Genomic DNA, 26,972 nt, shown 5'->3' on the forward strand with positions numbered 1-26,972 from the left:
TCCGACTGTTGACACCGACGGCGAGTCGCCTATCAGTGGCATGGCTGGGTTTGCGCTTAATGGGGTGTCTCATGGGACGACTGTCTTCCAGAAGCAACTTGAACCTTTAGATCGAGCTGGGGCAGGCCCCGGGCCTGGAAGCTCCTTCACATATCTGTCCGTTGAACCGGCTAGCACCACTCTCGAGAGTGGACGAAGAAACCCAATTGCTATCTGCAAGATGATCGACGTCGGTGAGGACTGGTACAACTTTGTGCCGCATGGCTGAAGCTGGCGCGGGACCGAGCGAGAAAAGCATGCACGATTGGTAATGACAGCGACCGAGGAATTTTAATAGCACAAGAGCGGCTCTTGAAGAAACAACTTAGCAAGATCACAGCCGAGTCAAGGACTCGGGAGGAGTGGCAGACTGAGAGGCTACTTACTTCTGTACTATATAGATCTCCAAGGAGGATTTGGAACTCATCAAAAAAACGGAACATGCCGGGATTACACATGGCACAACCACTGTTGGATCAACGTTAGACTCTGCCCACAGGGGACTATATTAACATTCAGAGGGAGCTCCGACGGAGGTGAGTTACTCTGGATAACCAGTTCCTACTAAGTGAGAGAATGAGAGTCAGCGGTATGGCGGCTGGCAGGAGACAAGCAGTACGAAAACAAGCGTTATTATAAAATGTCAAGATAATAGATATGCCAGAGGTGCCCCAGGAGTTCCGACAATCACACAAGCTTGTAAGTAGATACTTGAGTGGAAGCGGTATCCACGTATTCGTGAAAAGGTTGTATGAGCATCTAGGGTTATAACCGTCAAACTATTATGCTGACGGCTACTCTACTAGTAAATGTGACGGTCCATTGCCTCTTGATAGTAAAATTGAAAAGTAATCAAAATTTAGAATCTAGGTCGTGCTAGCTTCTTCATCGCTGCCTTGCTGTGAAGTATGAGCCGTATGGTCGTCCTTCTTCACCAAGATACCTGGGTGAAAGAAATTGAGAGTGTAAATAGCGAGAGTCACCAAGCCACCATCGAGCCAATCTACCCCAACATAGAGCATTGTCAGCGTATTCCTAGCAAAGATAATGACGACGTACCGAAGTAACGTTCCGTCGAAATCACTGGCCCATTCCATCCATTGGCGAGCTCCACAGTACGGTACACTGATCTAAGGTCGGATTTAAGTACATCATAGTTGCTGATAACAGGATACTTTGAATGCTAACCGAATAAAGATGCAGAGGGTGCAGAACGCCATGCCGCAAAGCATTAGTTGCAAGTTCTTACTCACAGCACGTTGGCCTTTCTCTAATATGCGAGGCTGTTCAACGTAGCGGAAGGGTGCATTATATTTCAAACGCAAGAGAGTCTCAGCTGCCATAGTGGCATAGACAACTATTGCGACTGAAAAGCGAAGGACGTGGATTTCAGTGAAAGAAGTATTGCAGGACTTTTCATCACGCACAGAGCTGAGCAGCAATTCCGCCTAGCATAATATTCGCGCCCTGTCTTGATGACGTGAATGTCAGACGAAATGTTGGATGATGTGCATACCATTGAAGCGCTTGTCTTCGTGTTGGCGGAATGCGCAGCGGATGCGCCTCCCACAGCTTGTACGATCAAGCAAACGATATCCTGGGAGGGGAGATATGAAGGATTAACGCCACTTGAATATATAATACTAACAAAACAGCAAAAAAAGATGGTATCTACGCTAGATTAGTGACTCAAAACTGGCACGTAAAAACAACACTAACATGTCTTTGGGGTCAGACGGCTGTACTGGGGTCCAACTTGAGTGATAATCCTGCCAAGGATGATAAAGTTGGCTGCAACTAGCGGGGTAGGTGCTATGATAGTGCCGACGATCCTGCAGCGAAGATGTTCGAGTGTGCATGAATGACTCTTCCTGGATCGGAACACTCACTGCATCTCATAAGGCGTCAAAAGCTTGGGGTTCCGACTCGACCATAACCTGGCACTCCATCCTAATATTTCCAGTATACCTGCGAAGGTCGCTGTGGGAATCATCCACCACAGTTTATACTTCAGCGCCTGGCCCAAGTGGAGCACTGAAGATGTCAAGTCATGACCATGCATCGCCAACAGTCGAAATTCATACCAGTTGAGATACTGTACAACACCACGAACTAGGGAAGAATATGAAATGGATGCAAACTGCGTAAACAACACAACTCACAAGGACACAGATCCACTCTGTAGGGACATAGTGGTACGGACCAACACTAACTGGTGCTGTTGACACACTTGTTCATAAGCGTCACTGAAGGAACTTTCATATCGAAGCACTCACCAGTTGTAGCAAGCACAGAGCCGAGGGTCATTGTGACCGAAGGAATAACCTCCAACTGGTGGGCGTTGAACAGTGGGAGTCTTATACACGCCGCGGCAACGCAAGTATTTCTACCAAGTAAATACCAGGTTAGGATTCCTGTCATGCACGCCGCAGCGTCCTCAAATTAGCCCATCGTGGTGTCGATGACTCGGCAATGAAACGGCTGTGACCAAGGTCCAAAACTGCCGATAAGCTGGAACGGATATCCGGAAGTACTGTCCTAGTTGCCTCCCAGTCGGGCTGTCCTGACTGCCGGGAGCTGACGTGTCCCTTGGCTCGTCTATTAACATTCCGTGACAATGTAGCACTGCGAGCACCGTTCATGAAGCAATGAATAGACTGGTGTTCCTATATCTGGCGTGACATATCATGGAGACGATCAAGACCTTGAAATTTTTTTATTGTAAAATACTGGTCGAAAAAAACAGGATGGTTTGGTAAATATGATTTGGAATCATAACATGTAGCCGCGCTCACAGGGACAGAACCTCCCAACATCTATACCCGTCCTCTTATCCTGAGAATTACAGTTACTCATGCCACAATCGAGGCTATTTTTGCAGGAATTGGGCATCCAGCTCGGCCGGCTGTTATAAAACGAGTATCCACCTTTTACGTCGAGAGCGATGTCCGATTCTAAGCAGCAGTTTTGGACAATGTTTTGAAATGACCTACATATCACCGTTTAGCTTCAAGTTGGCAAAAGTTGAGCAAAAGACAGGCGAGAAAATTTACATACCGTGGTAGGTGGTAACCTGTGCCAGCTGCCGGAGTTCTATATATATCGAGACCTGCAATGCCAGAGTCCAGAACGTGACTATGTGTGCCTCAGGTGTACATATGGAAACGTCAAATGTTCTAGTTCAAGTGTTGGCGGCGGCGGCTGAGGCTGTTGTAATCGGTGACTTGCAAGCAATGCCTGCTATCAGCGTCTTTAACAGCAGTTCCAATATTTCCATACTTGGCACCCCCCTATTCCACAAAGCGGTCATTGGTTCGTCTCTCGAGTTCCTAGCATACTGGAATCATTGGTACTAAACAAGAACAGCATTCTATGCCGCGATTACAGGCAGTACAGTCTCCCAGTTCAACTGTAACCGGGCCAGTGTTTATACTATAATCAGTGACATTCTTCCCAAGGTATCGAGACCCGCAAGTTCGGAAAGCTGTCTTTGAATGCAGGAATAGAACATGGATACTAGTAGCAGGGACTTTGCGCAGCTTGCAGGCATGAAGAGTGCGTATCCTTTCAATTCTTCGCCGCTTGGGCTGTACTTTACCACTAAACATTCGAAAGAGGCCTCGAAGGGTCTAGCCTCATGATCTCAGATCTATCAGCAAGCAGACTGCACGCTTGTGAAAGTATATATACTCTCGCATCTAGTGTGACAGACATAATTAAACACCCATCGGACGTCTCATCGATCCGACGGTTATGTTGCCCCGAAATCACAAGCTGCAGATTCGGAGGACAATCCAAAATCTCGATTGATGGGTATCGTACATATATGAAGCAGTAAATTAAGCACCCGGGTAAGAGACCAATCATATAGTAAAACAAGGCTCATGGGATACAGTAATAAAACATGAAGATTAGATGATACACTTGGTCTACGGAATCAATAAATAGGTATGCGGTCTTGCGACATTACTGCCAAGTAGGCTCCGTTGCATCCGTGGGGAAGCGAAGCCTGGCTAACACCAACGTGTCCCAGTCCTTGTCACTAGACTTAGCATTCATCCGCACTGGCGATACTTTGCTCGCAAACACTGCCTTTCGGGGTATCTCTTCAATGTATGAGGGGCCACCCTCATCGGAAGGGTACTCGGTATCTGTGGTGAAGGTGCCCCATGGTCGACTACTCTCGCGATCCGAAAAGATGTTGAAATGGGCTTGGCCATTCGGATGAGAGTGGCTCACGAAGAGCGCATATTCTGGTGCACTCAAAGTACCGAAAACTATTGAGGAAGGTCAGTGTAAACTCGACCATGAGTAACAGGACAGGAATGCTCACCCACAATAAGGTCTTCTTTCTGAATGGGATGATGAGGAGCATACTCCTTGACAATGGCGTTGACATTGGCCTTGAACCATTCTCTCGGTGCTGTGAGGTCTTCCATGAATCGGTACATCGTGGTCTCTGCATAGATGAATGCTGCCTTATGGCCCGCTTGAAGGGCGAACGAATGACGCCTCGAAATGCGTTCCCTAAACGTGCGTTTAACACAAATCGGTCAAAAATACACCTGTTGTACACTCACGAATATGACCCATCACGATCTATCAGAGTCAACAACCCGGAAATGAGCTCAAGTCCCCTCTGCGTCATCGTGCGGTTTGTGTTGAACTTCTGTCCAGTGCGAATAGGTCCCTCAAGGTACCCGCCTAGCGAAGGAATATTCGTAATTTTGCTTCCTGATGTTTGCTGTGGCTTCATGGCGTTAAAGAGCGTGATAAACTCCCCTTTTGGAGCAGAGAGATATCCAACCGCCCCCAGCTCAACATGAGAAGGTGACCAAAGGGGTAAGGTAACTGCGAAGGAAATCACATGTTGGATCGGTGCCAGAACAAGAACAGTTATAACACTGGGGAGAAGGACGTACGGGAATGATGGAACCCATGGCTCGACCGTGCTAACGACCTGAACCGCAACTCATTCCTCCTCTCTGCGAGTTGCCCATCCATTGGTAGAGACGCTTCGTATCCTAGGGCAACATGGTGCGAACGACGATGATGTCGAGCCTCTTCCAACGCGCTATATTCGGCTTCTGAACTTGATGTGAGATGCGACGAGGCACTACTCATCGAATCGCTCTCCGCCAAAGATAATTTGCGAGTCGGCGTATAGATAGCAATTCCTGAACATTTACCCTCGGGCATCTCCATATCATCCGTATGAGGGTCCACGGTAAGTTCCGATGGATTGCTGCATAGCTGTCCAATTGGATGGAAAGGTTTTGACTGCGATCCATACGACGCCGTATCGCCAGGAACAAGTTTTCCCGTACCCTCGGACGCAGTACCAAACTCGTCTCCCACACTTGCATCTAAGTCGTCGCCCAGCATGACTGGACCTTCTTGTAGGGTAGACGGAGACGTCTCCGGTAGTTCTAGAGGATGCATGCTCGGCGAGTGGTGGGGCGGCTCTGACCAAGCCTCCAAAAGAAGCTCGGCCTGCACTGGGATAGGGGATTCCTCCACCCCTTGGTGCTTACGAAGTCGCTTGAGCGTCGCAGCAACGTGAGTAAACACAGGGCGTTGCTCAGGGTCACGGTCCCAACATTCTTGGATAAGAGGTTCAACGAGTGAAGTGATGCGTATCGAGGGAATCTCAGCACGCTTGTTTTGGCCTGTAGAGGTATTACTAACGTGTATATTGTATAGGTCGGGACTCACGCAGGACAAGGAACGTAACAAGCTCGTCGTCACGATTTCCGTATGGAAGGTCGGCCATGCCAAGAATCTCAATGCAGCAGATAGAGAACGCATACACATCCGTAGCTGTCGACAGCTCCTTGGCTCCATTGAGTAGTTCCGGTGCTTGCCAGCGTAGAGCTCCATCTGCATGGAGCTTCAGTCAAATAAGGATAGAAGGGAGACGAGATAAACGCACTCGTAATGGGCTTCCCGCTCCTTCTCGACGCCTCCCACTGCATCTCGTTCTGCCCAAAGTCAGAGATGACGCATCGCCCGTTATCATCGACCAATACATTCGAAGCCTACACACTCCGGACTCAGACTAAAAGACCAAGCAACGATCAATACTTACCTTGAGGTTTCCATGCAACACATTCTGACCATGCAAGTACACCATCCCCTTCGAGATGTGGTGCATGCACCGGAGAAGATCCATATCTCCCTTGGCGCCTGCACCCGGAGGAGTCAATGCACCCTCAGCGCTTGGTTCACCAACCCTCCCCTTCCTCTCTCTCAACCACCTCACCAAACTCCCGCCACTACAATACTCGCTCACGATGAACCACGGTCGCTCGCCTTGTGCACTGCTCGCACCCCACACTCTCAACACGTTCTCGTGCTTTAGCTTCCTCCATATCTCCACCGCTTTCCTGAAGAGGGGTGCGGGGGTGTAGGGGGAGAGAACTTTGATGGCGACACGCCGCCCAGACCAACTGCCAAAGTAGACTTTGGAGAAGGAGCCGCTGCCGATCATGGTGAGCCGGTCGGCTTCGTAGCTGCTCAGGAAAATATCATTAGCTTTGCCGAAACGGAACTGAAACCAGACGTACCGGGTAATAGTCCAAGACGGTAAATCCCAGGGAACATCCACATCTTGATCATCTGCCTTCTGTACGGCAACACTGCTCAACCTCGTCATAGCCTCAATCCCAGTCTCCATGACTACTCTCTCCAGGCCTTCTTCGATTACCTCTCCTCCTTGCCCTTCGTTAGCTTCCCTTGCCCTCCTCAGCGCTTCTTCGGCTCTCCGAAGCGCCTTTAATGCCTCAGGCACTTCTTCTGGGCGCACTTCTAGTACCTGTAACACTTCATCATCCCTTTGAGCACTGATGACACGCTGGAGTGTGTTGTGGAACAGTACACGGTCTTGTTCTCTGTCGGAGGCGTTTTCAGCAGTGTGAAGGTGTTGAAGCTCATCGAGAGGGGAGATGGGCACGTCGGAGGGCGGGGTGGTGTCGTTAGCCTGGGATTGCACGGATTGGAGCGAAGACAATGGTGGATTATGTGGTGGGGAACTCCTGCGCAACCCAGGTGCTGCTGGGAGAATGTCGTGTGATTCTGGAAGTGCTGGTGTCTCGATCCTTGGTGTGCGGTCGAAGAAATGGGTAGGGTCTGTGACGGAGGAGATGCGTATATAGGTGGAGGTGTAGGCCCTTGTGCATAGTACCCGGCATCGATACGTCTCTCCCTCGCAAAGCGTTTGCATTCTTTAAGGATTCTTATTTGGATTGAGATCTATGCCAAGTCAAAGTTAGATTAAGAAGACGGAAGCAAAAGCAAAACAAAAAAAGACACTCACGCTAAACATCTGCCTCGCATCTGCGAGCGCCTTGTCACATGCTTCAATTTCCTGCTGAATCTCGTCGCTACGCAGGAACCGCTTGATGAATGGACGACGGTTGAGCTTTACAAGAAAGTCGTACACCTATAGAGAACGAGTGTTAACACCCAAGTATGAGGCAAACAAAATAGTTGCTCGATCCGGGACGAAATTAAAGCACAGCAAAAACTTACCATCCCAATGGACTCGTTCAGCTTCCCGATGGGGCCTTCCATCTCCACTGCCAGCCCCACAATACCGACATCACCATGTTGACCTTGCTGAGACTCCATCTCCCTGTCAGCATCCGCGATCTCAGCGCGCACAGAGTAAATCGCCCTTGCACAACGCTCAGTAAGGCGGAGACATTGCAGGCGGTTGGTCTGTTGAAAACACGTAAGTCCTATCTCAAACTCTGCTCCCGAAAGAAAATGATGGAGATCGAAACTCACCTCAACTGCATCCACAGCCTCCCACACTGTCAGCAAGGTCTTCGCAGCTTCACGGAGCCCAGGGATAGGTGTAAGTGTGGCGACGTCACCAAGAATTGAAAGGGAGGTTCGAAGCATGGGCGAGACAGTCACTACTGCAGATTTCACTAATAAAGAATACGAGGTTAGCGAATCCTGACTTCACGCAAGGACTCACCCGTCAACACAGCCCTCCGACCGGCCCCAACCTTGCTCTCTGTACCCTGGCCATTCCCGATCACAGCACCTTTGTCGGCACTCAAAGACGCTTCCACCTCTTTACTACTGTCCTGCTCAGTGGTGGCACGAGCAGCCTGACCCTCCATCGCAAATTCCTTTCCTGCACCTGAAAGTCGTGCGAGCTCAGAGGTAGGCAGTACGGCGTTCAACGCTAAGGATACGTTCTGTTCGGAATGATACACGTGAGCACGTCGTCCTGTGAATTTTGATCTTAAACGAAAAGAAGAAGAAAATTTAGATCTCGTGTTTGACTGTCTCCGTCCAGCAAGAATGGGAAGACGATGGGGCATTTATAAAGTACAAAATAGATGGAACTCACCTCCCTCGTCCGAAGCCAACTATCTTGAGTCTCCTTACTCTCCTTTTCCCACCCTTTTGCGCTTTGACGATGAGTGAACTTATCATACCATGATTCCGGGTGTTTACTTTGAGCTTGAGGTGCATCTTGGGCCTTCCCCTTGCCTTTTCCTTTCCCAGGAGAAGTAAAGAGCGGTTTTTCTGGCAGAATTGAGGGCGCCAGTCTTACAGAAGAAATAAGAGGACATACGAAGCAATGCCGAGGACACTGCCTGATTCAGCAGTGCAGGTACCTTGCCTTTCGTAGGCGAGGACGAACCAGGGGACATAACCGAAGGAGGGACGTCTAGGGATTTTCCGTCCCAAGTCTCCATCGAGACAACAAGACCCTCTTCAACTTGCAGATTAGTCTCGCTTGCGGACGCACTTGTCCCCACAACAGCACTAGGGGACTTTGGAGACGACTTCGGAGACATCCCGAATAGCTTGGGCCAAAAGCTATTCTCTAAGTCATCCCTCCGCTCATCCTCTTCGATCCCTACACCTAGTGACCTGAGGGTCTGCGGGTATATGTGTGCGGCCGTGGGGGAAGCGGGTGATACAAGGGTGGCAGGAGTAGCTTCGAGAGAGGATAGCAAAAGCGAGCTCTCGGTCTCCCCAATTTCATCGCTGGTGTTCCTCTCATCAAGATCGTGGACTGGAAGATCCTCGCGAGATAAGGAAAGAAGGCCGTTGGACAAAGGGGCAAGAGACAGATCGTCGTGCAACGAAGAAGGAAAAGGAGCTTCCTGCTCCGCAAAATCATCCGACATCAGAAGACTTGAGTCCGACTCGGGCGTGGAAACGTCTCTGAATCTACTTCTACGGAAGGGGATACTCCCCCCTCTTGAGGGAGAGACAGACCTCCCCCTCTCGTTTGAAGGTGGGCGTGACCACCATCTCCTCGGCATCCCATTCGGTGGTGTTGTATCTCCCCGGGGGTCGTGACGCTGGTACAGTAAGTCACGAGGCGAATCTGAGTGTTCGTTCAACAACGCAGACACACTGAGAGACGCTAGAGGTGACACCCTCTCTGTAGGTGATGTCGGTGCCGATGAGGCCTTTCTGTCATCATTGTGATGGAGAGTAAGTATGACAGATGGCGTGGGTGACGTATCAAATTTTGTGCCGGCCGGTGACAGAAGAATGGAGTCTCGAGGTGTGTTAGCAATCATGTGCGCACCCATATTCTTACTCCCGTGTGCTCCTCCGCCTGCGGGGAAGTTGGACCTGATTGTTGCAGGATGCGAGTTTCTGGTATAGTCATCGTCGCGAGATATACTGACAGTGCTATCTCCTGGGGAGGAATGTACACTGTGAACAGGCTCTCGAATGAGAGCGGAGAGTGCTTGGTTTTCACTTGCACGGGATAAGGGTCGGGTGCTGGAATGCGGTGACGATAAGGGAGATGAACTGAGACGAGCTTCGGGAACACCTGAGGTGATCCTGAAAGGAGGTGTGCTCATTGTCAGTCAGCTTCTAGGACTTAGTGAAATTGTGTCGTGAGTCGCCTCAAATGAAGGAAGAAAGAAAGAAAGAAAGAAAGAAAGAAGGGTATTTATCCGACACAGCAAGCGGTTCGTGATGATAATTTGGTTGCACCGATGCCCCATGCTCAGCGCTTGCATCGCATGGTATATCGGCTTGATCGTTTGATTACTACTATAGTAGCCGCTTGCCTAATTCGGACCCATTCATGAGCCCCCGCGGAACTTTCCGACAAAGTCTTTGTGGCGGTACCAACACGAGTGTGTCACAAATCCTAGGGTATGTTCAAAGTTAAACACAATACCTTATGTCGCTCATTCCAAACACTTTTAATTCTTGTTAATGAATGAGTTTCCATCTGCCTGGAGTGTTGTATTCACTTATCACCATATTTACAGTGCTTGTCCTCCGTGTTTGTATTAAATGACGTGTGCATCTTGATCTAATGTTAGTTTTCAGACGCAGTACCATGTGAAGTATTGTCTCATTGTGTCAAGCCGAGCTTGACTCCACCTCGTCAGGTTTCCGTACTCAGTACTCAGTACTACCATGTCAACAAGTTGTCCTCAACATATTCACAGCTTCCGTACTAATGTCAACCTCCACACTTGCCTGTACCGCGTCAAACTTCATCCATGCCACGTCAGTACCTCGTCAGTGCCACCTCACGCATAGCACATGCTGCCAAGTCGGTGCCGCGTCAAACTCCACGCTGCGCGTCGGCACTCTAACTGTCGGTGTAACTTAGGTATACTTTCAATCTGTCTTAATAACTGATTTTTCTAACAGCGTCTCCTTTCGTCATAACAGAATTAGATGACATACACTGTATTGTCTACAGGCAGTAATAAAATCGTTTACCAAGCATGCTACAGATAGCGGTACCTTCTCCAGTCTCAACGTCTTTTATTTTGTCTTCTATGGCCTAGATGGCCTAGAGATAATAGTCCTGACTTGAACCACAGTTGATATGGTGGCATATCCCGTGATGGGCTATAACTTGCGGTCGGAGAGGGACCTAGATGGTGTGGGTGCTTACAGCATGCCACCTTGTGGCGATATCTCGTCTCATGAGTGTGCAAAAATCGCACGTTGGTTCTCTGAGAACATTACCGGTGCTTCCGGTCAAGTCGAAAAATGGCTTGGTGGTATGCCTTTGGTGCACACTTTCACTGCAGGCGGTGGAATGTGTATCTCAATATTCCTAATGCATGAGTTCTGGGCAGAGATTACAGCAAGAGTGAACTTGAAGTGAGGAGAATATTACTTGCTCTGTTCAATAGGTCTCTAACTTGTGATTGATAGCGTGGCCCCTTATTCAGCGATAGCCCTGACGCCACGTCTTTAGACGAGTCGTAGTTCCTTCACTGCCGGCTGAATATTGTGCGCCCCCTAAACATCGAGCAGAGGGTCCAAAAAGGGAGGAAAATAAAATATTCATTGGCTGATGCACCCAGTAGTACATGTCCTATGATGAATAAAATAACGAAGGTCATGAACCCGTGCAACTCGATCCGGGAGTCGAATGTAGGAACGCTTGCACTGGCAGGTCACGCCGCATCACCGTGACAGGCGGGTCACGACCGTGCCGGCAGGACCAGCTACGCACTTATCACTTTTGCTCCCGCGGAAACTTTCTAATATCAGTACAAAGCCCTTGTGGCGGCGCCGGCACTGTAACAATAGCTGTAGGTATTACTGCGGTGTTGCAGTCTGCGCTGAGAAAACTGATGACCGGTTAGATCAAATCTTCGTAGATCCAGCTCCGAATCAGGATTCGGAGTCGAACCTTCCGAGTCGTTATGATTCCGTCGCAATGTCACACTGGGGCTCCCTTCACAAGGAGATGCACATTTTCCGATTTTGCGGTGTGAAGCTTTGAAGAAATAGCAGTGCGCTCAGCGTTAACGTACTTGTTCTCTTGTCTGATTCTGAACACATGACAACCGGCCCATCAGACTCATCGCCACAGCTTTCCAGAAAGGTACTCCAATACCTGTGACTCCAGTGCTTGCGTACTGAGCATGACGTCCATCTCTTTACGCCAAACCGAGATTTAATCTCTTTTCATCTCACGTTCTCCGTGTCCGCATACTATTTAAGAACCTTGAAGTCGATGTCATCATCCCCGTCTAGTATTCCCCCCCGCATCTGGTCAATACAAGATTTTTCAGAAGATAAGATAATCTCGTCTTACTCGATCGCTTGCGCGATATCGCCTCGAATGCGCGGGAAAAGTCAGTGCAAGCTGGTAAGCGATGGTAGGAATAATAATCTTACCTGCAATTTGTGCATGCTTATGCGAGAAGAAAAAATGGCGGCAAGCCTTCCGGCTCTTTTCATCTCCTCAGCTACGGTGGAGCGAGACGCTCCAATCAAACCTAAGCAGAACGGAGCAAGGCAGAACAAGCAAGAGGTAGCATTAGGGGACTCGGCAATAGCCCAGATGGCATTAGCACAGGATAGAGAGCGGTAGCAGTAGTCAGACTTAGACATCATCAGCATCTTTCTGGTTCATCTCTTCTGACAGCTGGGCTGACCAGGTCCAACGGTGAATGCAATGGATGTCTTTCCAACGCCGGTGAGGCCATTGAGCCAAACATTCGTTTGATCACATCGGTCGGACTGCTCTCAGACTCTCCCGAAGTCCGACTCGATACATCGTGAGTGGGGCTGGCGTTTGTCGGAATAGAAAATGCCGCCATGCTCTATCGCATTGCATGAACTCTTCCATGCGTCGTTAGAAGATGGTGTATGCATTTAGAGGTAAGCCCGTTGGCACAGGATGAGCAGATGACAAATTCATTGTCGGGGAGCTGAGAGTGAATGCTTGGGACAGAACCAGGTACATACATCATGGTTGTGTCAAGCAGAGCGCTGAGGCTGTGTCTACTGTGAGCTGCCCACCTAGGTTGACATGCGTCGAAGAAATAGAAGTTCGGCGCACCGTTTCACTCCCGCAATCTTCCCTGAACGGCCGACCCAAGTCTCATACTACTGCACTCCTTCCCTTGCAGGCGGCTTCAAACACAGGCATGATGAACCGAATACTAGATAGTTGGGGGATAGGCCGGTCAGTACCTGCCTAACGAAGGTCATGCACACGGTAACTGATTAGTCAGCAAGGCCCAAGAGGCGGTTAATTCAATTTCTAATCTTTGAAATCAGACGATCGGCGAGCGGCAGCCAGCAACTTGAAAGACACAACGATGACACTACCTCTCAACAAGACTCGACTATTGTTCTTGGAGGCCCAACCGTACAACAGTGCTACAGCCGAATCGTTAAATCTTGGCGACCATATGGGGACAGTCGTTCAGGTCACCATCAGAAGCAGAAACACAAGGTAACAAGACAACTACTGGGAATAATTTCAGTTTCATTCTTAGAGACTTGGCGATATCTTGTTTCCAGTCCTTCGAAAGCGGAACTGGCCATATATGCTATAGAGCAGCGCGATATCACGGTAAGCGCGCATTAACAGTGATGCATGCTAACGAGCTCGACTAAACCTGAAGTCACTTATATATTCAATCGATGTCTCGACAGACGGCTATAGAGACACTGCTACTTGGACATGTCAATGGTTCCGACTCGGAGAAGCTTCCTAAACGCGTGATCATTCGAGAAGACAGGCTGCTAGGATACGTTCTTGTTGGCGGTAAGGGGCTCCGTTTTCTGTTTTGTTGATTTATCTCGTTGCGAAGTCGTTCAAACCTAACTTTTAAATTGACTATCGAGCTAATTGTGTTCGTTAATGATTTGTAGAGCGACGTCAATGGACGTACGGACGACGTAAACAATTCTACTGGGGTGGACATCCGTTAAGGAGTAGCGAAGACAAATGGGTATTCTACTTCGAGACCACAAAATTGCAGGTTAACTATCCAGGGCGTCGAGTCTGAAATTGTTTTTGTAGACCATGGCCAAATACCTATCAAACTATCAGCAGCATCGCTCCCGGCCAGCTGTAGACCTGCGGAGTATAACCTATATGAAGGTACCATCGGCTTTTGATTCCACCATATTGCTCGTACAAATTGTATACATCCATGCCTCATATTACGCGGCCAAATGTCGATCAATTGCTTATATGAAAGTGTGCTTTTCTCTCGTATGTGTATCCGTCTCAAGTCTCCTACAGTCAAAGACCTGCAGAATAGTTTGATTTAAACATGTTATACAGATTCGAGCTCGTTTATAGATCCCTCCTCATAAATACGACATCCCACTGGAAGAAACGCCGCGAGTATGACTTCCGATTCTTTATCATCGAGCACTTCAGAGATCTCAGGCTTCTGAAGGCGAATATATGCGTACACAACGTCATCAATATCATTAATCATTCAGATCAAACCAACCGGGGTCTTCAGAATATGTTACTAGAGGCGTCTGCCCATCCCTGAAACAAAGCAAGAGGTTCACGCCGTGCAGACCTTCCATGGAATTCACGACGTCCTTGGCCATACCTGCGAGGTATAGCGCGCGGCTTGGACGTGCTGCCTTTAGATTGTGTGGGTGGTTGAACGACAACGGTGTTATCAGAAGGGATAGTCTTTCAGGTGGTACCCATCTTGTATGAGATGAAGCAGCTACACATAAGTTATCACATACCACTATTGATTCTGATCGGGGGCGAGATGCTGGGAAGTCAGCTGCGCCCTTCAACGCCGAAGATGGACCTGAGACAGTGGAATCCTGAGTATTCTTTATGTCAAGGATATTGACAGAGCTGGTCTCCAGGGACGTAAAATCCAGTTGCTCCGTTATCGCAAGCGGCGTGATATCTTGTTGATGCTGAAGGAGGGACCTTCGTTCCCGTATGATAGCGCTTTGCCTCATGAGCAAGTCGATGTGCTCTTTGATTTCATTAATCTGCTCTCGTAGGGAAATTAATTGATCCTGAAGAAACATGAACGTTTCAATTAGACGTAGAATTCCAAGGATTTACTTACCTCTGCACTGAGAGAGCCAACGCTGTCATGATTATTGTGCATAACTGGAGGTCAAGTGACTAAGTAAGATGGCCGAATGAGTGAAATATATAGTCAAATGCTTCGGGGAGGAGTATGATTTAGGGAATGTACAGGCGTTACCTGCACAGGATTACGTCTTTATACAATGGTTTGGTGGCAAGGCCAGGTTGATTGCGCCGACTGCTGAAATGAGATTTTTGAGTTCTTGGTCCCTGCAGTTGCACGGGTCGCTGATCTTAAGGCTTATTGCACTGCCTGCCTGCCTCTGTAGGTACGGCGATTAAGTATAGCGCCATGGTTGGACTTTGGTACCTGTTCATTTCAGCGACGTGTGGGAATGATACTACCTAGGCAACCACCAAGTGGTGATCTCCGCTAAAGCAAAGCGCAGAAAGGCAGGGGACCATGACAGTCACCGTCAATAGTAATGATACCCTTGACAATAGTACTTCTAAAGGTCTCCACAACCTGTCAGACGGTGACCCAAAGCTGATATGCATCATAAATTTCCTACACATCGAGGGAGAGAGAAATTTCCTCTGATTGCCATCTGATAATCATAGGCTGAGAATAGCTGTGAAAATAAGTTTGATGATCGTACATATACATTCGTACCTTTCGATGGGTTGAAGCTTTAGCGCTGAGGCTGGGAAGCTTTGTTATCGACATGTCGTACGCCTCCTTGATCAAGCTGCCAGCTGCCAGATGCCTGTTGTGCCGCAAGGCAGGTGTAGCTTAGTCAGTACCTGATTGATCGGGATCTACCGGAGATGGCGGTAAGTCGGAGATGTAACCGCCTCAGGCGGCTACATCCACCAACTATTTTACTGCTGATATCTGTTTTGCATCACCCAGACGTGTATCGGTTAGGTGGGAATATTATCAAGGACATATTCATGCTGTACTTTGGGAAGTCATCAGCATCCATGGCAGCCCTTGTACAGGGGTAGTGGAATGAGTTTCATTCGAGGCAGGTAAACCATTTGAAATACACCTGAATATCTGTACAGCGCCAAGAACTACGAGATCAGCTGAGCGCAGATCTGCGTAGATGATCAAATGTAGCATCCTGTTTTCTCTCTACTATGTTTGTTGAGAAGACATTGAGTAACATCATTGACATTAAGCCCATGTGCTACCGGGTATGTGCTTGCCCTCTCTTGGAACCGTCATCCGGCGTTTAATGCTAATATTTCATTAACGATCCTCGCGGTGGTATTAGTAACGAAGGTTCGGATATCGAGATTGCGCTGCCGTGCAGCGATAAGTCTTTTAAGGATATGTTTTGACCCCGGACCAAGTTGATTTTTTCTGATGCTCTTCAAAAGATATCACCCCGGAATTTTTACTCGTGTTTGATCTCGGTCATTGGGAGAACGACTCCATGACTACGTCGAGTCCTTTCTGCCATGCATACAGCACGTGTAATAACCATGTTGTCGGGAAGAAAAGATGATACAGAGTGTCTTCCCGGAGCTTGGAAGCTGCGCAAAGACTTCGAGAAATTGCTCACACTGAAAGTGTGCTGATAAAGTCCAAAGCAGATAGGGACAAAGATGGTGTTAAAAGCCGTTATTGGACTTGATCATAACATGCAGACATGGCAGGGGTAGACCATTTGACGTCACACGTGTCCGTGCATATTAATCCGTGGATACGGAGAATTAGTATGCATAGGCAGCACAATCGGCGCCGCATGCGATTTTTAAAATCTCCACGCTCTTCCACGCTTCGCGTGCCAGACTGACCAGTCTGACTACGTACGTCGACACCCTTATTTCTGAAGATGCTGTCCAGACCGACTATCGTCGAGTCTATCTGGAAAGTCGCAGGCAATGAAGTACACCACAAGTATGGGTCGAGTGCATAAATAACACTGCACTCTTTGCATTCAGGGATAGACTTTTGTGCACTTCGTTGTTGTGGCTGCCTTGGAGAATTGTAGTTGAAGAAGAAGACCGTGAAGAATACGACGAGTGAATCATGCTTGATCCCACTCGTGATCTTGAATCCAATTCTTTGGTGCCTTATAGGCAGAACAACTTCGCTGTCGGGAGTTGGGACTATAACTGCGGTGAGTGATGGAAGACTAGACTACGAGCCAAGATTTCAGCAACTGCGTACTATACCTGTTGATCAAACAAAACGAGCTGCGCAGTGGCAATCACCTGTAGTTGGAATAAATACTCGATAAGGTAAAATATGCCCTTTCAAAACTCTACAATCCACGAGCCTCCAGACGACTGCGGAAAATCTTCTGGAACTGCGAGACGTACTCAAAGTCCATGAGCGTAGTGTGTTCCCCGGGCACCAAAATATATGACACCTTGCTGCGGCTGAAGTCAGACCATGCCTCGCCGCGGCTCCAGCCAGTCCATGGCTTGAGCTGGTTGTTGAGCCAGTCAACGTTAGATCCGGCAAAGGGAGTGGTGTAGAAAACATCGACTGCGGCTGAGGAGCAGATATGTGAACAAGTGGTTCTGAAGTGAGAAAGTAAACGACTTACAAACTGAGCCTGTTGGAATGTAGTCTACTCCGCAATTGATAAGAGACATGGCGACGTCCGTCCATTTGTCAAGCTTCTCGAGCGTCAGCTGGAGCTCGACAATACGTTCAGGAGGCGACAACTTCCATACGAACTCGAGCTGCTGCTGCCTCGTGAGCAGGCTCACAGAAGGATGCATATCATCAGCATCATATCTCGACATGAAACCGAGGAAGGCCGACAAGTTGAGCAAAGCGGCCGTCCAATCAAGCTCGCACATGTGGTCGGAGATGTTAGGAGGAATGTTGATGGGAGCGAAGAACTTCACTTCTTCCCCCATGGCCTCGAGCCGCTTGGCAACTTCAAACGCAACAGCACCGCCGTAACTGTAACCTGCAATGGCGTACGGTCCCGTCGCCTGAATCCTCTTGGCTGCTGCAGCATAGCAGGAAACCATCTCGTCCATAGAGGTGAAAAACAGGTGGCCGGAATCGAAACCACGAGCACGGAAAGCGTAGAAGGGACGCTCATTCTGGAAGTATTTGGCAAGATTGACGAAAATGAGGACCTCTCCGACACCAGGGTGGACGAAGAAGATCGGCGTCTTATTTCCGGTCACTGAAAAGGGAACGATGGGATCGTATTCCTCAGTTTGGGTGCCCTTAGAGAGCAAGAAGTCAACGTAGTGGGCCAGGCTCGAGAGAACAGGATGCTTCAGGATTTGGATGGAAGGGATATCAGGCAGGCCAAAGTATTCCTCTCCTTCGCGCTTGAGCCTGCAGACCATGTATCAGTGAAGGTAGCTTAAAAGTCGAAATAGATATATTTACCGGATAGCGTCAAGAGAAGTACCGCCGATCTCGAAGAAGTTATCGCTCACCGACACCTTGCTTTCTATCAGGTTGAAGATGCCGGCGTATATCTTAACAAACACCTTTTCTGTCTCGGTGTACGGGGCGACGAAGGAAATGCCGCGTGCCTCGCTGAGAAGCTCTTCAGAGCGGGTGATGTACTTCGCAAGTTGGCCTTGCTTGAACAGGCTCATGAGACGCGCACGAGATAGTTTTCCAAGAGTAGTCCTCTCCATCTGGTTCACAGGAATGGGAATGATAAACTGAGGCGGCAAAGTGATCATCTTCACACAGATATCTCGCAGGGCCCGGTGCGTCGCAGAGAGCTCCGTAGAAGCCTCTGCTCCATCGAGGTTGAAAGTCGGTGAGTAGAAAATGATGAATCCTTCGGTGTCCTGGCCAGGAGCGCGGTAGCAAGCGGCAGCGAGGAACGAGTGCATGACCCCTTCAACGGTCTGGAGGTTGGTTTCGAGCTCAGGGATGCCATATGAGATACCATGGACAATGATGGTGTCCTTGATACGGCCGCCAAGACGCATAACACCATTCTCAATTATTCCAACATCGCCAGTGCGGAACCAGCCGCCCTCAACAAAGCTAGAGGACGTAGCCTCGGCGTTGTTGTAGTAGCGTACAAAGACCATCTGTCCGCGAATCTGAAGCTCACCGCTCTCACCGTCGGGACGCAGGGTAGTACCATCTGCGGGATCCACGATGCGCATCTCGCAGCCATTGAGGGGGCGTCCGAGATCAAGAAATTCACGAGCAAGCTCGGTTGTGAGGACATCCAAAGGGTAGTTATAAATGCATCCAGCGCTGAAAAGGCCCATCAGCTGAGACATCAATATACTTAAAGCATCCTCACCAAGTTTCTGTCACTCCAAACCCGGGGGCGATCACAAGGGACACGGCAGAGGGGTTCTTGCTAAACTTTTTCATCATAGCAACGAAGGCTTGCGCGGTCTTGGAAACAATAGCTTCGCCTTCACTGTTGATCCTCTTGATAGAAGACAGGTCAAAGCACCCGAAGAGGTCGCTGCGCTTCTCCAGGTCACGAGTGAGTTTGGAGAGTAGGAAGTTCGGGCCGAAAGCCAGTTGGATGGACTAAAATGAATGATAAGAGACACGTTCTGTGGTTCAGTGTTGGCATACCTGTTCGTCGATCAAACGGAGCAGCCGCAGAGGACCAGTAATAATAGCAGACGCATGCACGTGGAGTTGCGAAGCACCATGTAGCAGAGGTGTGATGTGGAATTCCAATGATCCTCCCACGTGATCAAATCCGATCCCTGAATGTCAAAATCAATTTCAAAGAAAAGTTGGATGATGTTCGCCTTACAGTTCAAAACTTTGGATTCGGAAGTTAGGCCGTAGTTTTGTCCCTGGGCACGGCATGCAGTAAGGATGGTCCGGTGCGTATGGACGACCGCCTTCGAGAACCCAGTTGACCCTGAGGTCAGGAACATGATAGCATCGTCGTCCGGCTTAGCCTTATATGCAACCCAGTCAGCTCCAACAGCAAATTTCTCTCCTGACGATTTGAATTCGGAGAATAGGTGAACCTCCAGTCCAGAAATGGAGGTGATCTGCTCAGCCCCGAGCTCGCTGGTAAGCCAAGTTGCAGACCCCAACAAATTTTTGATATGTGCGACATGGCCCTCCTTGTGCGCCTGTTGGGCGCTAAGTGCGGGCTGTAAGCAGGGCAGATAGCCAGCCAGCAGACACGCCCAGACAGCAGTCATGTTATCTTCATGCTCTGTCAGGTACACTACAATAACCGAACCTCTGGGTTTGCCCCACTCGAGCATGGCCCGTGCAAGGTTGCGAACATACTGGTTGAACGCACTGAAGGTCTTCGTCTGAATGGAGTCCTGTGCCAGGGAGGATATGAAACTAAGCTCATGTAACGGATACCACTCGGCAGCTTGAGCGATGACGTCGTGGAGAGTGTGAGGTGCAGTAACGAAGTCGGTGGTGGTAGCAAGAGAGACTGCGACGGGTGCCATAAGTTGTGTCTCAAGCTAGATTCAAAAGTAATATTATGAAGGTTGGAAAAGGTGTCTAGAAAGTTGAATACTTAAGGGGCTCATCACCCAGCAGCCACGTCAACTTCAGACACGGTTGAGGACACCTGGGCATTATGAGAGAATGGTTGACTACATCGAGCAAGTAACCAGCTGGCATAGAGATACTGATGGATCATGATTCATGGAACAGCCGCATATGTAGCTTTTGCGGTAGTATTAAGTTAAACCAGCAAATAAAAGAATGCTCACAGTTGAGAAGAGAAGCGCTTGAGAAGGGCAGTCATTAATATTTAATATATTACATAACTCAAGGGGGTGGCAAGATAATGTCTTTGCGAGTCGCTGAGATGCATGTGAATGCACAAGGCCACAATTGATATTGTTACTACTGCGATTTACACAAAAGACTAGAGTCCAACTACGAGGAAGTCCTGAGCTATTTGGGTGAAGGCGTGCAGCGCCCTCTGGTCCCAATCTGCTGATCCTGTGAGAGAAAAGGTGAGCTGCGAATCCCATGCTATCAGGAGTCCTACAACGCATCGAGCGAGCCGCGGATCCCCATGACAGTAGGAGGTGGACGAAAACTCACATGCTGATCAATGTATGCGGGGCATTGATTGGTGCAAATATTCGTTCTGGATGGCTGGGTTGTCCTGCAAGTAAGGTGCGAGAATTTGGGCATGATTGTGAAGGTAGAGCTGAAAGGCATCACTACTAGTAGCCCAATGCCCTATGGTCTTCACCATGTCAAATGGAATGTTTCAGAGGAGGTATTCGAGTGTGGCTCCAATTCTAATAACATGGCCTTGCAAAGGACTTAAACCGGTGTCTTTGGCTGCTTGCATAAGGTGAGATATGAATTTGGTCTTCGTCAAGGGCCGGCGAGTGTTACCGTGCTTGTATGCAAAGAGGGTGCCTTGAGGAGGAGGGTTATTGATGCTTAAATGATTGTTCAGTGCTGCCTCTGGGTCTGTGGGACCTTGCTGCTTGGCCCAAAAGATGTCTTTGCCAGTGTGCAACATTTTTGTGTGGGGTAAGTGAAATACTGTGGTGTTCAATCCATTTCAGTCTCTCTCATGACAAATGTTGCTGTGTTTCACGTGAGCTGTGGGGTTGAAGGAAGATAGGTTTGGGATGGTGAACTCTCTGGTTCTGGCAATGGAATAAAATGCTGTGGTCAAGCAACTGCCCACAGCTGCATCAATCGGATTGTTTGGGTTCAGCTTCAGCAAGAGGTTGGTGATAAAACTTATTGTGTAAGGCTGTCATTTCTTCCACTTTGATGAAGCGGGGGTGAGATTCTTTGCAGCTTTCAACAGGGCATCAATCTGGTCCTCTTCAAGTGACCATTTTATCCCATGCAAGATGTGCCATGCCCAGATTCCATGGATATAGCCAGTGATTGTTTTACCTGAATAATAGCCTGCCAAGTCTGATATGAAGGTGGAGATCAGTTTGGAAGATGCAGGCACTCACAGATCCTCTGTGATCACTTTTGAGTCACAGTAGATGTGGTATGTGAGGATGCCACTGCCATATGTTTCCTGCATGCTGCATGCCCATGCATATACAGTGGCTCAAAAAACTGTCCACATGTTTTGACATTTTTCACTATCTATGATATTGTGTGAGAACGAACAAATGCCTCAAGGACATGCTTATACCACATTGTAGTATGGCTTCAGGGCTTTCATTTGAGCCCTACACCGTGGGAATCGGTGGAGATATGGTGGAGACATAAGGCTTATAAAATGATGACTCATGTGGACAGTTTTTTGAGTGTATATTAAAACTATATAAATCATTATTTATGACACCACAAAAATCATGCCACTATTATATAAATTATGAAGTGGTGTCATTATGTTATTTTATGACTATATCTAACTATATAAACCAGAATATCTCATGTATCATAGTCATAATCACCATGAAAGCCATCTCCTCTGCTCAAAGAGATAATATCCTCTCTCTGTCTTATGCTGGCCTCTCTGCTTGCCAAATTTCCTCTAGAACTGGAGTATGCAAGTCCACTGTGGCCAAGTTTATCAAAGAAAGCCACCCAGACAAGGAAAACTCTTGTGGAGGACATCCATCCAAGCTTACCTCTACTGACAAAAGGGCTATTATCCAACATATCACTACAGGAAAGGCTGATAATGCTGTCCAAGCCACCCATTATATCAATTCCACCATCACTACCCCTGTCTCTTCACAAACTGTGAGGAATGTTCTCAAGGCAGCTCATCTCAAGGCAGTAACAAAGAAGAAAAAGCCTCTTCTCTCCATCAAACATGGGCAGAGAAGACTAGCCTTTGCCTTAGCTCATCAACACTGGACTGTAGAGGACTGGAAGCATGTTATGTGGTCAGATGAGACCAAAATCAATAGGATTGGGTCAGATGGGAAGGTATATGTATGGAAAAAGAAGGGAGATGGCCTAACAGACAGAGAGGTTAATGGGACTGTCAAGTTTGGAGGAGGTTCTTTAATGGTATGGGGCTGTATGGGATGGAATGGTGTAGGAATGCTTGCTGAGGTTAAGGGGAAGATGAATGCTGAGCAGTATGTGGACATTTTAAATGACCACTTGCTGCCTAGCTTGGCAGAATCAGGGATTGATGAAGAAGATATCATTTTCCAACAGGATAATGATCCCAAGCACACATCCAGAAGAGCTAAGGAATGGTTTGATGAACATAACATCAATGTTCTTGACTGGCCAGCACAGTCTCCTGATGTCAATGTCATTGAACATCTCTGGAGAACACTCAGGAAAAAGCTTCAAGCCTATGAAAACCCCCCTAAAGGAGTATGGGAGCTTTGGGAGAGAGTAGCAGTGGAATGGGGGAAGATCACAGCTGAGGATTGCCAGAAATTAATTGAGAGTATGCCTAGAAGGATAGAGGCAGTAATTAAAGCCAAGGGAGGTCATACAAAATACTAGAATACCTGGTTATTATTGTAAAATACTTGAGTCAAAAAACTGTCTGCATGAGTCACCATTTTGTGAGCCTTGTATCTCCACCATATCTCCACCGATTCCCACGGTGTAGGGCTCAAATGAAAGCCCTGAAGCCATACTACAATGTGGTATAAGCATGTCCTTGAGGCATTTGTTCGTTCTCACACAATATCATAGATAGTGAAAAATGTCAAAACATGTGGACAGTTTTTTGAGCCACTGTATCATCATGTCCTGTATTTGCTGGGCATCTGCATGAGGAAGGGATGTAGTTGCTGATCAAGAGTTCATGGGAAGCCAGAGTTGGAGCCAATCCTTGGCTGGACAGTGTGGGCACAAGTTAGAGATGCTGAGGGTGGGTTCAGTAGGATAGACTGTGAAAGTTGTACCCTTTCAGGCGCTACCTTTAGTATGAGGGGAATGGGCTGTACTTACTAAGCTTGTGCCACTTTGAGGAGTTCTTCGTCTTGGCGCCTGAACTCGTCATTGAGCCTGGTGGAATGGTCACCTGTGGGATTGTGTGGAGCTGGAGGTGAGTGCATTTCGACATCTGCACTGCATGGGCTGTGTTCAGCAAGGAGTTTGGGATTGTCAAAGTTGGCGATGAAGCATTCAAGCACTGATGGGATCTGGATGGGGGGAAGGAGAAGGAGAATGGGTGGGTAGATGCCTCTAGAAGGGCCATTGGCAGGGTTGTAGGCACTGGGGATGTAGCACATGAGGACTGTGCACTGTGTGGCTGCCATGAGTTTGTGGATTCATTTGAAGACTCCATTGGTGGCCTTATTTTGGCTTCGACCCTTCCACCAGCCTTTGACAACACTGTGGTTGTCGCTGAATATTTTGATGCAGCTGCCTTCTGTGCAAAGAGTAAGGATTGTGGTGATGAGGAATTCCATTCTGACAGCCTCCGCCTAGCCGATGTCTCTGTCATCAGTCTTCCAGCTGGGGAGGAGGTGCCATGCTCACCAGTGGCCATTGATCCATATTGCAATGCCAGTGCCTGAGCTAGCGTCTGAGTAAGCTGAGGGGTCAATGACTTCAACTGGTCCTGGAATGGTGCGGGAAATGGTAGGTTGACTGAAGTTAACTTTCCACCAGTGGAGATCATTGCTGGTGGCTTTGGGAGGGGTACGTGGCATGTGCGGACGGTCACGGAAGGTTGATAGCATGGTCTCCAGAGAGACAAGGTATGCTCATCTGGCTGGAAGTACCAAGGAAGTATGCAGTAACTTGCTGTATAGCTGCTGGACCTCATGCAGGGTGTGCATGTGTTGTGCCTCCCATTTAAGGATGGTGGCCAAGTATTTTTCCTTCTTCTTGGCTGGAATGGATATGCTGCGTGTTGATAGGTCCCAGAGGAAACCAATAAATGGTGTGCATGATGAGAAGAAAATGTCTTTGGCAAGCTCCCATGGGATTCCAAGCAGTTTGGATAGATGATTGATGTCTTCAAAGGAGTAAGTGAATAGGGCATCCTCAAGAGAACATGGGGAGGAGGATGAAAGGTCTAGTATCAGAAATGAAAGGTCCTCGTCACATTCCTCCACTCATCCATCTGGCATGATAGATCCCTTGTACCATTTTTGACCCCCATCCACCAATAACCCTCTGTTTCTTGCGATAATGGCCACCTGAGCCTTATGAAGGCTGTTGTAGCTGTTAAGGTGCTTACAGAGGATTTGAATGAAGAGATGATCATCCACCCACTTTGACATGGGGCCAATGCCCTGAGAATGAAAAATATCAGCCCCTGCATCTGCCACTTCACCATAGGTTCCAGCAGATGCTGTGAAGCCAAAACAGAAACTGCAGTCAATGGTGAAGTTGTCAGGTCTGGTCCTGATGACCAGCCCTGGCCATTGGGATGGGTGGAGTGGGATCACATGATAAGCTTCAGTGACATCATGAACCATGGCTTGGGAACCTGGGGGAAGGGACCATATGAGAAGGCAGATGGTGGTAGCTGTACCCCAGGTGCAAGGATATAGGTTAGAATCAATGGACGAATTAATAGATGATATAGTTGGAGATGGGTGTAATGGGAATGAAAGGTTTTGGACCACACGAAAGCTGCCCAGCTTGCTCAATTTTGCAACCATAGAGAGGGGCGCTGTTTGGAATGGGCCAATGAGAGTTTCAATTTCTGACTTTGATAACAGGCAAATGTAATGACCAGTAGAAAATTCATGATTAAGTATAGTGTTACGCTCAGCATTCGTGAGAATGGCTAAACGGTCACAAAGAGTCTAAAGTGTACACCTATGTACGAGTCGTGCGAGTTAAGCAGTATATTGCAGGCCCTGGTCTGCGTAGGTCAAGTTAAAGAATACAAGCGTAAGAGATAGAGTATATATAAAGGAATTAAAGCGGAGCTTTTATAAATGAATTGGAGTTAGAAAGTAAATAACGAATCAGAGAAAAGAATAAAGGATCGTATGATAGAATGTCGTAGAATGTCTAAGAATGATTAGTAATCGTGAATAAGTGAAGAGGTGAAAGGAAAGAATAGAACTGTAACATTACCCCCGTTGTAAGGGTAGTAGGCACCGACTACTATCAAAGGAGACGATGCGATCGTTTATAATTAGTAAGAAGTTCGGAAGCGTTACCTAGTTCGGCTTCCTTCATCCATTCGTTCTCGGAGCTCGGGAATCCCTTCCACTTTACATAATATTGGCATCTAGATGAAGATCCACGGTGTCTGACGACCGCTTCAACTTCGTGTTCTTCTTCGCTGTTGACTAAATCAGGGGGAGGCAGAATATAGTTAGGGCTGTGGGTATCGTTCTCTTTATAAGGAGAAAGGAGTGCGGCATGAAATACTGGGTGAATACGCCATTGCACGGGTAATGCGAGTCAATAAGTTATAGGGGATAATACATCGGTAATGGTAAATGGTCCTTCACGTTTAGGCACGAGTTTCCGATTAGGATATCCGAGATGAAGGTTTTTGGCTTCGAGCCAGACTTTGTCGCCTTTAGAGAATGGTATGAATTTAGACGTGATTCGTTGACGCATAGTGTTATGTGCGAGTTCATGAGCGGCTAGCGCTTCGTCGCGTGCTTTGTTAAGCAAGGAGAGTCATTGTTCTATATTAGGGATATCGGATTTCGGATGGAAGTCAGGGAGGTGACGTGGGTGATAACCCATCATGAGGTAGAAGGGGGAAGTACCACATGCAGAATGATGGCGCGAATTATGGACGAATTCGGCAAGTGGCAACATGGGCGCCCAACCAGTTTGGTCGTTGGTGCAGAAGATCCGGAGGTAGACTTTGAGTTCTTGATTAACTTGTTCGGTCTCTCCATCACTCTGGGGATGGAATGCGGTGGAAAGGGAGTTCTTGTATCCGAGGAGTTTTCCGAGTTTGACCTGGAATCTAGAAGCGAACTGAGGTCCGCGGTCAGAGATAATTTTATCGTAAAGTCCGTATCTAGAGAAAACTTTGGAAAAGAAAATGTTCGCAACGCCTTCAGTGTCAATAGTTTTAAGACAAGGGGTGAAGATTACCCCTTTCGAAAGTCCATGGTCGACCACGACCATAATACTGTCAAAGCCATCAGAGATGGGAAGATCCATGATCAGATCTACTGAACAGTGGGTGAAAGGTCGGTTGGAAATAGGAGCTGGGATAGGGGTGAGAGGTGGAGTCGAAGGGTGCGTGTTTACTTTGTTCTGTTGGCAGATGCAACAGCCTTCGACGAAGTTCTTGACGAATGTGGCTAGTCCTGGCCACCAATAGTCGCATGAGAGAAG

At 48.1% G+C, this 26,972-nt stretch overlaps 5 protein-coding genes across 5 annotated transcripts; 1 reads left to right on the forward strand and 4 right to left on the reverse strand.

Annotated features, from left to right (window-relative positions):
- Window positions 1–756: 756 nt before the first annotated feature.
- On the reverse strand, window positions 757–2,593 carry BJ212DRAFT_616879 (RTA1 like protein). Its single transcript, XM_041343662.1, has 11 exons — window positions 2,316–2,593; window positions 2,202–2,257; window positions 2,124–2,151; window positions 1,929–2,073; window positions 1,759–1,871; window positions 1,688–1,710; window positions 1,556–1,636; window positions 1,467–1,506; window positions 1,228–1,405; window positions 1,099–1,169; window positions 757–1,042 (listed from the first exon to the last, which is right to left on the reverse strand). Exons 1-11 carry the CDS (start codon window positions 2,458–2,460, stop codon window positions 906–908), a joined length of 1,017 nt encoding a protein of 338 aa, XP_041189032.1. The 5' UTR covers window positions 2,461–2,593; the 3' UTR covers window positions 757–905.
- A 1,412-nt stretch (window positions 2,594–4,005) lies between these two features.
- BJ212DRAFT_1484618 (uncharacterized protein) lies at window positions 4,006–9,887 on the reverse strand (the record flags this gene model as incomplete). Its single annotated transcript, XM_041340826.1, has 15 exons — window positions 4,006–4,316; window positions 4,373–4,566; window positions 4,620–4,890; window positions 4,962–5,708; window positions 5,755–5,919; window positions 5,972–6,077; window positions 6,128–6,551; window positions 6,606–7,167; window positions 7,236–7,290; window positions 7,355–7,480; window positions 7,570–7,758; window positions 7,828–7,973; window positions 8,024–8,249; window positions 8,405–8,583; window positions 8,633–9,887. 15 exons carry the CDS (start codon window positions 9,885–9,887, stop codon window positions 4,006–4,008), a joined length of 4,956 nt encoding a protein of 1,651 aa, XP_041189033.1.
- Window positions 9,888–12,679: 2,792 nt separating this feature from the next.
- Window positions 12,680–14,016, forward strand: BJ212DRAFT_617112 (uncharacterized protein). The gene is made up of 4 exons (XM_041343663.1): window positions 12,680–12,982; window positions 13,036–13,375; window positions 13,459–13,570; window positions 13,678–14,016. Exons 1-4 carry the CDS (start codon window positions 12,945–12,947, stop codon window positions 13,812–13,814), a joined length of 627 nt encoding a protein of 208 aa, XP_041189034.1. The 5' UTR covers window positions 12,680–12,944; the 3' UTR covers window positions 13,815–14,016.
- A 231-nt stretch (window positions 14,017–14,247) lies between these two features.
- On the reverse strand, window positions 14,248–14,906 carry BJ212DRAFT_1484619 (uncharacterized protein; the record flags this gene model as incomplete). The annotated part of the gene is made up of 4 exons (XM_041340827.1): window positions 14,248–14,311; window positions 14,379–14,464; window positions 14,524–14,811; window positions 14,865–14,906. The coding sequence occupies 4 exons, from the start codon at window positions 14,904–14,906 to the stop codon at window positions 14,248–14,250; spliced, it is 480 nt and encodes a 159-aa protein (XP_041189035.1).
- Window positions 14,907–16,714: 1,808 nt separating this feature from the next.
- Window positions 16,715–20,493, reverse strand: BJ212DRAFT_1579723 (atromentin synthetase). Its single transcript, XM_041342260.1, has 6 exons — window positions 19,561–20,493; window positions 19,374–19,510; window positions 19,087–19,325; window positions 18,201–19,037; window positions 17,392–18,146; window positions 16,715–17,336 (listed from the first exon to the last, which is right to left on the reverse strand). Exons 1-6 carry the CDS (start codon window positions 20,225–20,227, stop codon window positions 17,104–17,106), a joined length of 2,868 nt encoding a protein of 955 aa, XP_041189036.1. The 5' UTR covers window positions 20,228–20,493; the 3' UTR covers window positions 16,715–17,103.
- Window positions 20,494–26,972: the final 6,479 nt, after the last annotated feature.

This window comes from Suillus subaureus (genome assembly GCF_016647635.1).
Source record: "Suillus subaureus strain MN1 chromosome Unknown BJ212scaffold_35, whole genome shotgun sequence".
In the NCBI taxonomy this organism is placed as follows: Eukaryota; Fungi; Basidiomycota; class Agaricomycetes; order Boletales; family Suillaceae; genus Suillus; species Suillus subaureus.

Excerpts from the sequence above, each read along its gene's own strand:
- BJ212DRAFT_616879 (XM_041343662.1), bottom strand. The coding sequence starts at position 2,460 with ATGACAGGAATCCTAACCTGGTATTTACTTGGTAGAAATACTTGCGTT. Across the intron at positions 2,258-2,315 it reads CTCTGTGCTTGCTACAACTG|CACCAGTTAGTGTTGGTCCG; the intron begins GTGAGTGCTTCG and ends GTGTGTCAACAG. Across the intron at positions 1,406-1,466 it reads CGGAATTGCTGCTCAGCTCT|TCGCAATAGTTGTCTATGCC; the intron begins GTGCGTGATGAA and ends TTCGCTTTTCAG.
- BJ212DRAFT_617112 (XM_041343663.1), top strand. The coding sequence starts at position 12,945 with ATGATGAACCGAATACTAGATAGTTGGGGGATAGGCCG. Across the intron at positions 12,983-13,035 it reads GATAGTTGGGGGATAGGCCG|GCCCAAGAGGCGGTTAATTC; the intron begins GTCAGTACCTGC and ends TTAGTCAGCAAG. Across the intron at positions 13,571-13,677 it reads AGGATACGTTCTTGTTGGCG|AGCGACGTCAATGGACGTAC; the intron begins GTAAGGGGCTCC and ends AATGATTTGTAG.
- BJ212DRAFT_1579723 (XM_041342260.1), bottom strand. The coding sequence starts at position 20,227 with ATGGCACCCGTCGCAGTCTCTCTTGCTACCACCACCGACTTCGTTACT. Across the intron at positions 19,511-19,560 it reads CGAATCCAAAGTTTTGAACT|GGATCGGATTTGATCACGTG; the intron begins GTAAGGCGAACA and ends TTTGACATTCAG. Across the intron at positions 17,337-17,391 it reads CATTCCAACAGGCTCAGTTT|CCGCAGTCGATGTTTTCTAC; the intron begins GTAAGTCGTTTA and ends TCTGCTCCTCAG.